Here is a 12,680-nt window from a genome sequence, read left to right as displayed (position 1 = left end):
GTCTCTCTAAGTGGGTTAGGAGGAGAAAGTGAGGTGGGAGGCCCCCTCCAGGTGTCGACGCCTCCAGGGCGAGTCCCATCGGTTCTTGCACAGCGCATCTCACCCCGCCATAAGCCATGGCTTCTCCGGACACTAAATGGACCGTCTTGGAAGCCAGATTCCAACAGGGGCTCAGAATCTCACCCCTACTCCCATCTCTGAGCTCCGGATCCCTTCGTGGGATGCCTCTACCCTAAGTAACCCTGATTCAGCCTCGACACCTAACCTGTAGGATGCCCGAACTCCCATATCCCTGGAATTTGGCCTCAGACACTAACGCATTTATCACTATCCTCATGGACCCCTCCCACCAGCCCCATGCCTACAATCCAGGAGTCTGCGTTTTTGCAAAGTTTTCAAGGGACTTCACTTGGTCCTTTGTCCTCACGTTGTAACAGAGGAGACACTGCGGGAGGCATCATCTCCACCTCAGAAAGCTGTCGGGAGACACCAGCTCGTTTAACCCTCCCAGCAACCCCGAGGAGTAGAGATTGTTGTTTTTCCTTTTTGTGGATGAGAGAAATGAGGGTGAGAAATTAAGCAGCCTGCACATTGCAGGCAAGTGCCAGAGCTGGGATTCAAACCCAGGACTGTCTGCCCAAAGCTCATATTCTGTTCACTTCCCGGTTCCCAGAGGCCATCTGCAACTGCTCCCCCAATCCTGGCATGAGACGCCAGGTATCCTTAATGTCTTTATGAAGAAGCGTGGTCTTCTACGTATGTTATAAGCTTCAGGAACTCTGAGAGAGATCCGAAATTATAAGCAGAGTCAGTAAGTGTTGAGCTGAATTTGTGCTATGTCACTGACACTCGCCATAAAGGGAATTTTGAGATGTCAGAGGAGGTTTCCGACCCCTCAGTGACACAGAAGCAGAGGCCATTCAAGTTCCAAGTTCCTTTAGACTCCTTCTAAACCAAGCCTCCTTGACAGACAGAGAAACTGAGGCCCAAAGAGGGGACAAGACTTACCCAAGGCCACCTGGAGTCAGGTGCAGGCTAAGGTCAAGACCCAGACGCCCAATCTGGAACATCTAAATCAATGTCCCTGACTGACACAGGCCGGGTCTGGGGGTTCTAACGTGCGTTGGATTCTCAGGCTTTTCTCTAAGAAGAGGCTCCGGGGCAAGTGTCCGGAGTTTCGTTCCTTGCTCTTCCCTCCGTGAATGACCAGGATCTCCTTCAGGTTCTCACTGTTGCGTCACAAACCTGAGATGGCTCAGCACTGCCCCCGCCCCCAAGCACGCCGCACTGCCTTTTGAATGTTCTTGCTTCTACAGAACAGGTTCTGGAATCCCTGAGTGTTGAAAGAAGGGACAAGAGCAGGTCACATTCCTGAGTATTTGTCATTTTAGAACCTGCTTTTTCTATAGCTTAGGGATGTTCCACAGCCAGTATTGAAGCCCTGGCCAGCTCACCCCGGTTCACTCACTCATTCAGCAAATAATACCATGTACCTGCTGTGGGCCAGCGTCCAGTGGACGCTGGGATGTCGAGGGGAGCAAGTTACATGCTTTGTCCCCATAGTCGGCGACAAGGGGAAGCAAATCACATGATACAATACATACTAGGATGGGGGAGAGACAGGGGGCCACTGGAGCACAGAGCTGGACTGTACGTATTTAGAAATTTACGAATCAACAGTCGTGGGACTTTTCATCAGGAGCGATATGTTCTTTGATAATAGGGATGAATTAAATTCACTAAATACAGACGGTCTTCATTTGCACATAGTATATCTGAATTCAGAACATCCCAACAGAAGCCACAGTCCCAAACTTTTAGCACTGTTTTACCATTATGAGAAATCTGAATAAGAGGGAGAGACACCAGGCCCTTCCTCAGTGCCTTGACTAAAGCAGATTTTACTGACATCGAAAAAGAAAAAGTCTGTCTCCTTAATATATCCTCTTGCTTCCCCCACCCCAAGTTGTCCTGTTTAGAGGTAGTTCACAGAGCGGGACTAGACCTTTCTCCATGCAGCAGCCCCTCTGATATTTGAACAGGGTCCTCTTGTCTTACCTTGCCCGACTCGAGTCTCTCCTTTCCAGTCTCAAACTGAAGAGTAATATTAGACCATGCCAAATGCGCAGCAGACCAGAGCTCTAGAAGTTTTGCTTTGTTTTGCTTTGTATTGTTTTGTTTTGTTTTGTTTTGTTTTGTTTTGTTTTGTGAGACTGGTGGGCTAGAGTTGTCACAAGCATCGTGCAGCATGGGCGTCAAAGAAGAGGAAGTTCGTCTGAGCAGAATGACAGCTTGGTTGAGCAGCTTGATAGCCATTGTCCCAAGCTAAAGGCCCATTCATGAATTCTGCCCCTGTCTTTAGCACAGTAGAAAGAGTCCCTGAAGTTCAATTTGAGATCCATTTTTTGTTTTTGTTTTGTTTTTTCCTAGCCTTTAGCAGGTTCCTGACCTCAAAGGCTCAAGGTAAGCGAGCCTGGGCTTCTCACCCCAGCGACCTCTCTAGGAGGAAAGCTGGTCCCTTCCCATCGTCCAGCATGAGGGACCTGCTTTGCTATGGGGCACAGGAGGGGCAGCAGACATCCTATATCTATCTCCTCCTGCTGGAGCAAAGCCGAGGAGTCCTAGCTTTTCCTTTGCCACAAGAAACATTCTGGAATGTAGGTTCTGCTCCTTTGTCCAGCTATTTTCCTCAGGTAAACCCCCAGGAATGGAATTACTGGGGCAGGCTTTTGATACACAATGCCCGATTGCTCTCTAATAAGGCTGTACATCGTGGATTCTTATTGCCTTTTCTGCCTCTCAGCTCGAAGAGTCTGGGGATGAATCAGCCACCAGACCAGATAAACAAGCTGGCCTGTCACTGTCGCTGTTTTCTGCAACTAGAAGGGAACACCCAGGACCTGGAATTCTGAAGCACCCAAGCCAGGCACCTTTGTACCCGCTCCTCATTGCTCAGGTCCCACCCTCCCCGGCTTTCCCCGCCCCGAGCCCCAGCCCAGGTGGAGTCAGCTGCCAAGGCGGCATATCTTCCCAGCCCTCCCTCAGTGCTCGGCCCAGAGTGGAGGCCAAAAGAGGGCTTTGTGCCCGGCCCGATGAGGACGCTACTGACCATCCTGGCTGTGGGATCCCTGGTCGGTGAGTACCCACTGCCCTGTGGTCCCCGCCCACCGAGGAGCCAGCGATCAGGATCATGGCCCGACATTCCGCCCAGCCCAGGACAGCCAGTTTCAGTTTCTTCTCTGCTAGGGCTGAGCTGGGTGCTGAGTGTCCCCGGAGAGGTGCATGTGGCTCAGGTTACTGGGGAGAATAAGGGCCCTCAGACCCTGAGTTCTTCCAGAGACTCAACTGACCCTCAAGACTCAGGGATGCAGCCAACTGTCGGAACTGGGGTGCTGGATCCCCCACCCCAGTGAGTGGAGAATTGGCTTGAGGGAAGACATTCTTTGACCCCTCAAATCGTTCTGATAGAAGTTATACCATTCAATCCCCTGCTTCTGTCTAGCACTGGCCTAACAAGGGGACACAGAGAAGGGACAGGTGGCCGAAGCTTGAGTCTGGCCATGGCCTCCCACCACACCTTGTGGGGGCCTCTTTGGGCACCTCTTGCTAGACATGAAAAAGCATTTTCTCCTATAGTGGCCAAGTCCGCCGCATTATTAGATCTTAAAATAGGACTAAAAAACAGGACTAAAAGACATAGTTTTCAAATCAAATTAGATGGATGTTTTGATGATCATTACGGAGAACTTTCAGACAAACACGTGAGATCCTAGATTGCGTCTGCCCCGAGAAGTTTAATGAAATTCAGAGAACTTTCTCTAGAAGCGACAGCATAGTCCTGACTGCAGAGGGGAAGATGGCCCCTTCTAGTTCAAGTGCAGGATGGGCCCATGAAGGGCCAAGGCTTCCCAGTCCCCTTGCCAATGACCCTGGCCAGTGCTGACTGGATCTACAGTGTTTCCACGTGCTGCCTGGGCCCCTCCAGTCTGTCATCCCCCTGGCATCCCACTGGGCCCAACGCACTGGACCTGTGATGAGCTAGGAAGACATGGTGCATCCCCAAGAGACCCCAAGACATGTTCCTTTAGATCTTCGTCCGTTCCGTTTGGGAGTCTTGGAGGCTCCTGGCCCTTTAAGATGGAGGACCCACTGGAAATAGTCCTTCAGAGACTGTTAATGTCACTTAAGGGACCCAGGTTCCCTCACCCCAGCTTTCTTAGGCTGATTCCAGAGCCTGTCGAATTGTTTTTGTTTGTTTTCCCTCAGCTTCCCAACTGGGAATTGTTTTTCCATGGAATTGTGAAAACTTTCTTCTATAAGGTCTGCCAGTCCATCAGTCTCAACAACACGTGTCTTCCCAGGGTTTTACAACGTAGACTTTCACCCAGGAAGTGCAGAAATGACGCAGACTGAGGAATAGATGCTGGGTCTGGGGAGGCAAAGAAACGAGCGGGGTGGGAAGAAAGGGGAGAACTCGTTAGCCCTTCACACCTCCTAAAAGAGGGAGGCCAGCCAAGATCCACCACCTCATTTCAGGAAGCCAACTTCAGTTCGTCCTGAAAAGTGGTGCCAGCCTCCACCCGGTCTGGGCCAGCACCTCCTGAGCATGTTCCAGCCTCAGCCACTAGCCTCCCCACAACCCGCATAGCCCACCAGGGTACTAACTCCAATCAGCGACCTTCCCACTGCAGACCCTAACCCCCCACAAGGGAAGCCTAAGCCTACCTCCAGACAGACCCTGGCCTTCCCTCAAATCCCAGTCTCCATCTCGCCTTTGACCCTAGCATCTCGCCAGAAGCCACTATTCAGTTCTAACCTCAAGTGGACTCCCTCCCTCCCCTCAAGACCCAGCCCTGAATCCAGGACCCTTTCCTCAATAACAGCTCTCAATTCTGCCCAGAATCCGAACAAGATGTCGGCCACACCTTAGGGCTCAGTGGCACAGCTATTACCTTGTCTAGAGGCAGTAAGACTGACCCGCTCCCTGCCCCGCCCCCCACCCCATCCCCTAAACCCCATTCCAGGTCTCCAGGAATTCTGGAACACAAAGATTTCTGCCACTGCTAGGCCTGACCAACCCAGATTAGAGAAGTGTGTGGCCTTAGCTTTAGCCAGTGGATACACAGCAGAGTCAGTCGGGCTGTCCTAAAATTCCTCCCCATCCCTATAGGAGGTTCCCAAGTCCATGGACTTCTCTCACAGAAGTACTGTGTGTGGACTTGGAGTAGGGGAATACATAACCGTCTGCTTCCTTATACCTTGGGCACATCCAGGTACATACATACATACATACATGCATACATACATACATACATACATACATACACATCAAAGACACATACACACACAAGGCCTTAAGGCCTCGACTCAACTGGATCTGCACCTGTTTATTTCCCGCCCGGCCCACCAGCCCTTCCAAGCACACTCAGAGCCAGCTGCCAGCCCTTGCCACCATTTTGCCGCACCCTCTTCCTTTCCATAGACCAATCTTGGAGGGCCGAGAGAAGAGTCCAATAAGTCAAGCCCTCTCTGAGCCTTGGTTTTTCTCATCCATAAAATGAGGATAATAGAAATGACCGCCTCATCAGGTCATCTTGGGGATTTAATAAAGTAAGAGGCTTAACCCTGTGCCCAGCATTTAATGTGCATGTCACAAAGGTCAGCTGCCGCTACTGTCATTGTTGCTCATTTTTAGGCAAGTCAAATTATTCCTGTTTTAGAGACGAAGAAATTGAAGTTCTGATTGCTTAAACAGAAAGGTCACCCTGCCTACATGTGGCCTCAGTCAGCATCCCTTCTCACTGCGAAGTCCATATGACCACACATGGAGCCTTTGCCTTCCCAACAAGGCACATTGTGGGTGGGCAGGGGTCAGTTCAGCCAACAGAGAGGCAGGAATTCACATCTTCTCCATCCTTGATAACTTGACTCTGGACAAGTTAATTCTTAGACATCTTAGTTGACTATCTCTGAAACATGGGTGAAGACACCAACTTTGAATGGTGTTAAGAAGTGAATGAGAGACAAAAACAAGTGTTGGCAAGGATGTGGAATTACCGGACCACTCGAACATTGCCGGTGGGAATGCAAGATGGTGCGGCCACCTTGGAAAACAGCTGGTGGTTCTTCGAAAACTTAAACACAGAACTAACACATGACCCAGCTATTCCATTCCTAGCTATACACCCAAGAGAACGGAAAACGTATGTCTACTTGAAAATTTGTACTCAAATGTTTACAGCAGCGTTATTCACAATAACCACGATGTGGAAACAACACAAATGTCCATCAACTGATGAATGGATAAACAAAATGTGGTCTATCCATATGATGGAATATTATTCAGCCATAAAAAGAAAATAAGTGCCGATTCATGCTGCAATATGGATGAACCTCGATGACATTACACTAAGTGAAAGAAGCCAAACACAAAAACCACATATTATGTAACTCTATGTGTATGAAAAGTCCAAATAGGCAAATCCATAGAGAAAAAGCAAATTAGTGGTGGCCTAAGGCTGGGAGAGAGAAAGAATAGTAAGTGACTGCTGATGGATGCAGGGCTTCTTTTGGGAGTGATGGAACGTTCTGGAATTAGATAGTGGCAATGGTTGCATAACTTTGTGAATATACTAAGAAACCACTGACTTGTACCCTTGAAAATAGTGAATTTTATGGAATGTGAATTATAGCTCAATGAAAAAGAAACTAAGTGAAGGTGAACAGTGATGGTCAGTGAGCGCAGCCTCTGGCGAGTGGGTGCTAGTCCTCGCTCCCCCTCTTTGGGAAGTTTGTTAGAAGGCTGGGGTATGGAGCCCACAAACTCATCTGCTTACCCTGGTCCCACTTCCTGCAGCTCACATTGCTGAGGACACCTCGGATCTTCTTCAGCACGTGAAATTCCAGTCCAGCAACTTCGAAAACATCCTGACTTGGGACAGCGGGCCGGAGAGCACCCCAGACACAGTCTACAGTGTCGAGTATAAGACGTAGGCTTCCCTCCCAATACGACCTCTTCTGACCTGCTCTGAAACCAATCTCTCCAAGAAAATCTCCCCTTCGATGTGTCCCCATGCCCCTCACCGGGACTGGTGTTACACAGCAAACCCCGCCCCGCAATATACCTCTGCTACTTTATGTTTCTTCTGCAGAGAGAGAATAAAATAATGGTTAAAAGTATGGGCTTTAGAACCAAACTGCCCAGGCTCAAATGCTAGCTCTCACTTATATAACCTTGGACGATTGGGTAACCACACCAAGCCTCAGTTTCCCCATCCATAAAGTAAAGATAACGATAGTACCTTCATCACAGGGTTCTTAGGTGTATTAAATAAGATAGTCAGTGGCACTGGTACCTGGCAGCAAATTGTTTTATTCTCATTGGTGAGATTGGGTCAACAAATGGTCGTGCCCATTGTCTCCGGCCCATGCTACCATTCTCACTCAGGGAGGAGGGCTGGCATGGGCTCAAGAGTCTGCAAACCTGGGTTTCATTCCTGGTCCTGTCACGTTATCCTGTGGTAGGTCACTTCCTCTCTCTGAGCCTCAGTTCTCTCATCTGTAAAGTGGGATACCAGTGCCTGCCTCAAAGGACGAGGGTGACAATGAGCCCAGAATGTGGACTCGAACTGGCTGGATTCAAATCCTGGCTCCCCAGAGGCATTTTTACTCCTAAGCCTCAGCTTCCTTATTTGAAAAGGAGGGAGAATAACATATGAACCTCACGGGATCAATGTGAGGACTAACAGATCATCCACATAAAAGGCCTGGGACACAGAAAGTGCTAAGTAAATATTCGATATTGTTATCATTATTAATAAACCACAGGCCTGATGCCAGGCCTGCTCATTGAAGGTGTGCTCCGGCCCCTCCCTTGCCTACAGGTACGGAGAGGTCGAGTGGCTGGTGAAGACAGGCTGCCAGCGGATCACCCGGAAATCTTGCAACCTGACCATGGAGACCAGCAACCTCACAGAACAATACTATGCTAGGGTCACCGCCATCAGCACGGGAGGCCGGTCAGCTACCAAGATGACCGACCGGTTCAGCTCACTGCAACACAGTGAGTAGGCGAGCCCCTCTTATTATGGGGAGGTGAGGAGACTGGCCCAGAAGGACTCTGCCTCAGGGGGCTAAGCGGGAAGCTGTTGGGATTGTGGCTTTTAGGGAAGGCATCCCTACTGGAGAACATCCCCAGTGTGGTTGTTCATCTTTCTTCATCTCCATCCCGACCAACCCAGATCGGACCACCTTCATCTTCTCTTGACCACAACCAGGGCCTCTGCACTTGTCCCCCCACCTCTCCTTTTTACTCTTTTCCAATCCTAGTCTGGTGTCAGATTCAACATCACCTCCTAAGTGAGCATCCTCACTCCCAGCCTTCAACCTGATTTCACTAGGTTACCACCTGTTGACATCCTGTCACGGTAAACTGTTCATTGTCTTCATAGCTCATATCTCAATCTGCAATTATTGTGTTTGCTTCTTGTATACCATCAGCCTCCCCCACTGACACAAGAGCTCGGTGAGGGCGTGTGTGAGCGTGGAATCCACTGTATTCCCAGCCCTTAGCATAGTGCCTGGCACATAGGAGATGCTCAATGCATAATGAATGAATGAATGAATGATATGCATTGCCAAACTCCCCACACAAGTTAAGCAGGTGATGATGTTCACTAACTGACTTAACAGCCACATGGTTTCTTAAGAAAATAAAAAATTAAATTAAACAATTTATTTTTTTCTTGTTTTGTTCAATTAATATGTTTATTGTAGAAATTTTGGAAAATATAGAAAAACCCAAAATAATAATAAAAGTAGCCCAAAATAATTAGAACACTTAAATATAACTACAGTTACTAGAAACTGTATATGCTCTTGTAATTTCATTGTTTATTTTTCATATAATGGTATCATGAACATTTGCTCATGCCCATTAAATATTTTTCTGCAACATGATATTTCATGGCTAAAGATGATCCATTCTATAGAGGTACTCTAATTTACTTCCCTAATTCACCTTTGAAGACATTTAACTCAGCTTTTCAATTTTATAAACAATTCTAAAGTGAACATTCTTCTAGCTCAGATGTTTTTAATATTGGAAGTCAATGGACTCTTGAGGGTTTTTATAAATTCACTTCAGGGGGTGTAGGGTTCATGAACCCCTGAAACTGAGGGCAAGACTTTTATATAAGTACATTTTGGAGGAGAAAAGAGTTATAGCATTCATCCAGTTCCCAAAGGGGTCTGGAAACCAGTAAAGGTCATTTGGTTATTTAGAAAGTTCCTTCTGGAGAAAGGTTAAACTATTAGTTCTGGCCATTGCCCCAAACATTATTTAAGATAGGTCGTTGAACCGTCATCAGTCCCCAAAGCTATCATTGCCAATAGACTAGGGGGATGGGTGCTTCAGGCAGACTCAGGGTGGGGATGGGTGGACTGGGATGTGTGGGGGCCGGGCCAAGGGCATGATCAACCTAGGGGACCAAGACCCTTCTCCCTGGGCTCTTCCTACTCACCCTTGGTCACTCCTTGGCTGGCCTTAAACCCAAACACTGGTTGATTGCAGAACTTCTCTCTTCTTGCCTGTTTGTTTAGCTGATGCTTTCAGAAGCATAACTGGGGTGGGGGGTGGGAGGAGTAGGAAAACAGTCATTTCCTATGGTCCAGGGCAGCCTCGGATACTACTGGCTGATTCCGATCTTTTCTTATCTTTTTTCTCTCTTCCTTTTTCCAGCTACTATCAAACCACCTGATGTGACCTGTATCCCCAAGGTGAGATCCATCCAGATGATTGTCCATCCCACCTCCACGCCCTTCTACACAGGGGATGGCCACCAGCAGACCCTGGAGGATATCTTCCAAGATCTATTCTACCGCTTGGACCTCTACGTCAACCATACCTACCAAATGGTAAATAGGTGGAACCATCATGGGAAGATAAAGTCGAGAAGACGGGCTGAGGATATGCTGTAGAGGTCTAGAATGGAGGATGAAGGAATCATTATTTCAATAGTCAAGGAGAGTAATTTAAGAATATCAAGCAAGGAGAGTCCTTATCACAATTACTTTTTGGCAAATATTTGGGGGTTTACTGAATATTTTGTTATTAATTTATAATTTAATTCAGTTTGAGATCAGGGAAATACTCTTGTATGATTTCAGTCATTATATATTAATGGAGATTTGTTCTATGGCTCAGTATATGGCCTATCTTGCTGAATGTTACATGTGCACTTGAAAAGAACATGTATCTTGAAGTTGTTTGGTGGAGTATATCAATTAGATAAAGGTGGCTAAGGGTAATAGTTAGATCTTTTATGTCTTTTCTGATTTGGTGGAAGTCTATTGTTCTTTTAGTTGCTGATAGTGTTACAACCTCCAGCTGTGACTGTGGATTTGTCCATTTTTCCCCTTTAATTCTGTGCATATTTGAAACTCTATTATGAGGCACATACACGTTCATGACTGCTATAGCCTCCTGATAAATGGGTGGTGATGGTGGTGGTGATGGTAGTGGTGGTGGCCGTGGTAATCCTGGTGGTGATGGTGGTGACGGTGATGGTAGTCACGGTGGTGGCGGATTTGATGGTGTTAATGGTGGCAGTGGTGTTAACAGCAGCTAGTATTTATTGAGTGCTTATTGTGTGGCCGACATCGTTCTAAGTAAAAGTAAATGGAGTTTGGTGACTGCCTAGATTTGGGGATAAAGCAGAAGGCAGGGGAATGGGAGTAGAGCACAGCAGACTGACCCGCCAGTTTCCGGTTTGGGGAGCTGGCGGAACCATTTAATTAAATGCAGTAACCCGGGCAGAGGCGTGAGCAGCCTTGCTTGGACTCCGTATGGAGACTGGTGTGTAAGAGGAGTCTCTGTGGATTCTCTGTCAAATTCAGCACCTTGGAGGGAAGCAGAGAGAATACGAGTTTATTGGCCTGACCCCTGACACCGAGTTCCTTGGAACCATCATAATTTTTGTTCCCACCTGGTCCAAAGAGAGTGCCCCCTACATGTGCCGAGTGAGGACACTGCCAGGTAAGTTTGGCTGAAGCCAGAGGGCGGGGGCACTCTTGAATTCAAGTCTTGACTGTGTGCTTTCCTCCTTATAACCAAGGTGAGGCTTGGCAGTGCTCTGAAAAACTACGGAAGGGTTATTACTGTATTATTAAAGTCAATCTTTGTTTACCCATAAATGCGTAGCTGATGGGCTATTACAGCATATGTTTGATCTTCAGCCTCCAGCCTCCGTCCGGATTTCCTCTCTCCGGCAAGCTTAGTATGTACCCTGCTAAATCAATTTCACGTCAATATTAACCTAGGTGAGATATACAGGGAAATAATTCGCAATGGGAGAGCAGAGAAGATAAAAAGTTCCCTCAATATCTTCAAAAGTCAAATAATAATAACAGTGATGTCGTCTAGCATTTCTGCAACGCTAATCAGGGACCAGGCACTATTAAGCTCAATCCTCATGAGCAATCTATGAGGCAGGTTCTATTATCATCTTCATTTTACAAGTGAGGAAACAGGTTCAGAGTGTTTAAGTAACTTACCCGAGGTCACACCAGGGGTGAGCCATAGAACTAGGCCTAACTCTAGAGACCACGTTCTCACCATTGTGCTACTGTAGAAATAGTTTTAAGCCATCGGCTCAGTGGGGTGGTGTCCCGTGCTCCCTTCCTCGGGCGCATCGACACTCAACTCTCATCATAAGCATTGTGACATTTTTATTAGTGTTTATTTTCATCGACATAAATGTTGTAATGCTCAGAGTGGCAAGTTTGGAGGATGAAAGTAATAGCAGTGGGTTGGATGGGTTTGGAAAACCAGTCTCCACCTTGGTCATCTCGTTTAGATTAATGATGTCAGTAGGTGATTTCTGTTCTAATGACCAGAGGTGAGGTGGCTGCAAAGCTGAGCCCTAGGATATAACTGCAGGTTGGTAGAACCATCATCAGGTAGGTTCTGGTCCTCAGTTTTGTTCAGAAACCCAACTCATCAGCGGCCCCAAAGTCTGCAGGAGACTGAGTTCTTCACCAGAGTCCCAGTGCATTTATTTTCGGGGGACGATATGCCTGGCGGAACAGCCAGCACTGGCCACTTACACGGGGCATGGCCTTCCTAGAGACAGGGCCGCTCCACTGGGAGACCAGAATGGAATTTGGCAAGAGGAGAACTAGAATAAGGGAACCAATGTTACAGGCACTAAGCTGGGAGCATAGAGACGATTCGTGACCCGCTCCCCTGGACCGAACTAGACAAACCTCACCCATGGCCCAGCCCTGCCTGGCCCTGCTTCTTGACAACATGCAGACCACCCACCCTTATCCTTCGCCGGCTTGTCCCTACATGATCTAGCTCATGATATAATGCCATGGTATTCTAAGACCGGAGCTGCTTTTATATAAATCACACTTTTTGTTGGCTCTTTCCTGCTGACATATAGAAGGCGCCCTATCCTCAAAAAGAAAGTATATTAATAACAATTCCTACTATTTATTAAGTACTCACTCTATTGCCGAGCACTGTGTTAAATGCTTTACCCATATCATCCCACTTAATCTTTGTGACAGTCCTGCAAGTTAGGTAGCATCATCCCCATTTTACAGAGGAGTAACTCTGGCTCATAGAGGTTAAGCAAATTGCCGGTGACCACACAGCTGGTAAGTGACCCTAGTTC

At 47.6% G+C, this 12,680-nt stretch overlaps 1 protein-coding gene across 1 annotated transcript in view; it reads left to right on the top strand.

The window, feature by feature from the left end:
• The first annotated feature begins 3,061 nt into the window (after nucleotides 1-3,061).
• IL22RA1 (interleukin 22 receptor subunit alpha 1) overlaps nucleotides 3,062-12,680 on the top strand; it is a 13,759-nt gene continuing 4,140 nt past the window's right edge. Inside the window, exons 1-5 of the mRNA XM_011357605.1 lie at nucleotides 3,062-3,135; nucleotides 6,857-6,989; nucleotides 7,884-8,062; nucleotides 9,740-9,915; nucleotides 10,897-11,035. Coding sequence (XP_011355907.1) covers nucleotides 3,093-3,135; nucleotides 6,857-6,989; nucleotides 7,884-8,062; nucleotides 9,740-9,915; nucleotides 10,897-11,035 — 670 coding nt within the window. The 5' untranslated portion in view covers nucleotides 3,062-3,092. The remainder of the gene's footprint in view (nucleotides 3,136-6,856; nucleotides 6,990-7,883; nucleotides 8,063-9,739; nucleotides 9,916-10,896; nucleotides 11,036-12,680) is intronic.

The sequence above is a fragment of the Pteropus vampyrus genome, unplaced genomic scaffold (genome assembly GCF_000151845.1).
Source record: "Pteropus vampyrus isolate Shadow unplaced genomic scaffold, Pvam_2.0 Scaffold36, whole genome shotgun sequence".
In the NCBI taxonomy this organism is placed as follows: domain Eukaryota; kingdom Metazoa; phylum Chordata; class Mammalia; order Chiroptera; family Pteropodidae; genus Pteropus; species Pteropus vampyrus.
This window is presented reverse-complemented; position numbering and strand designations above follow the sequence as displayed.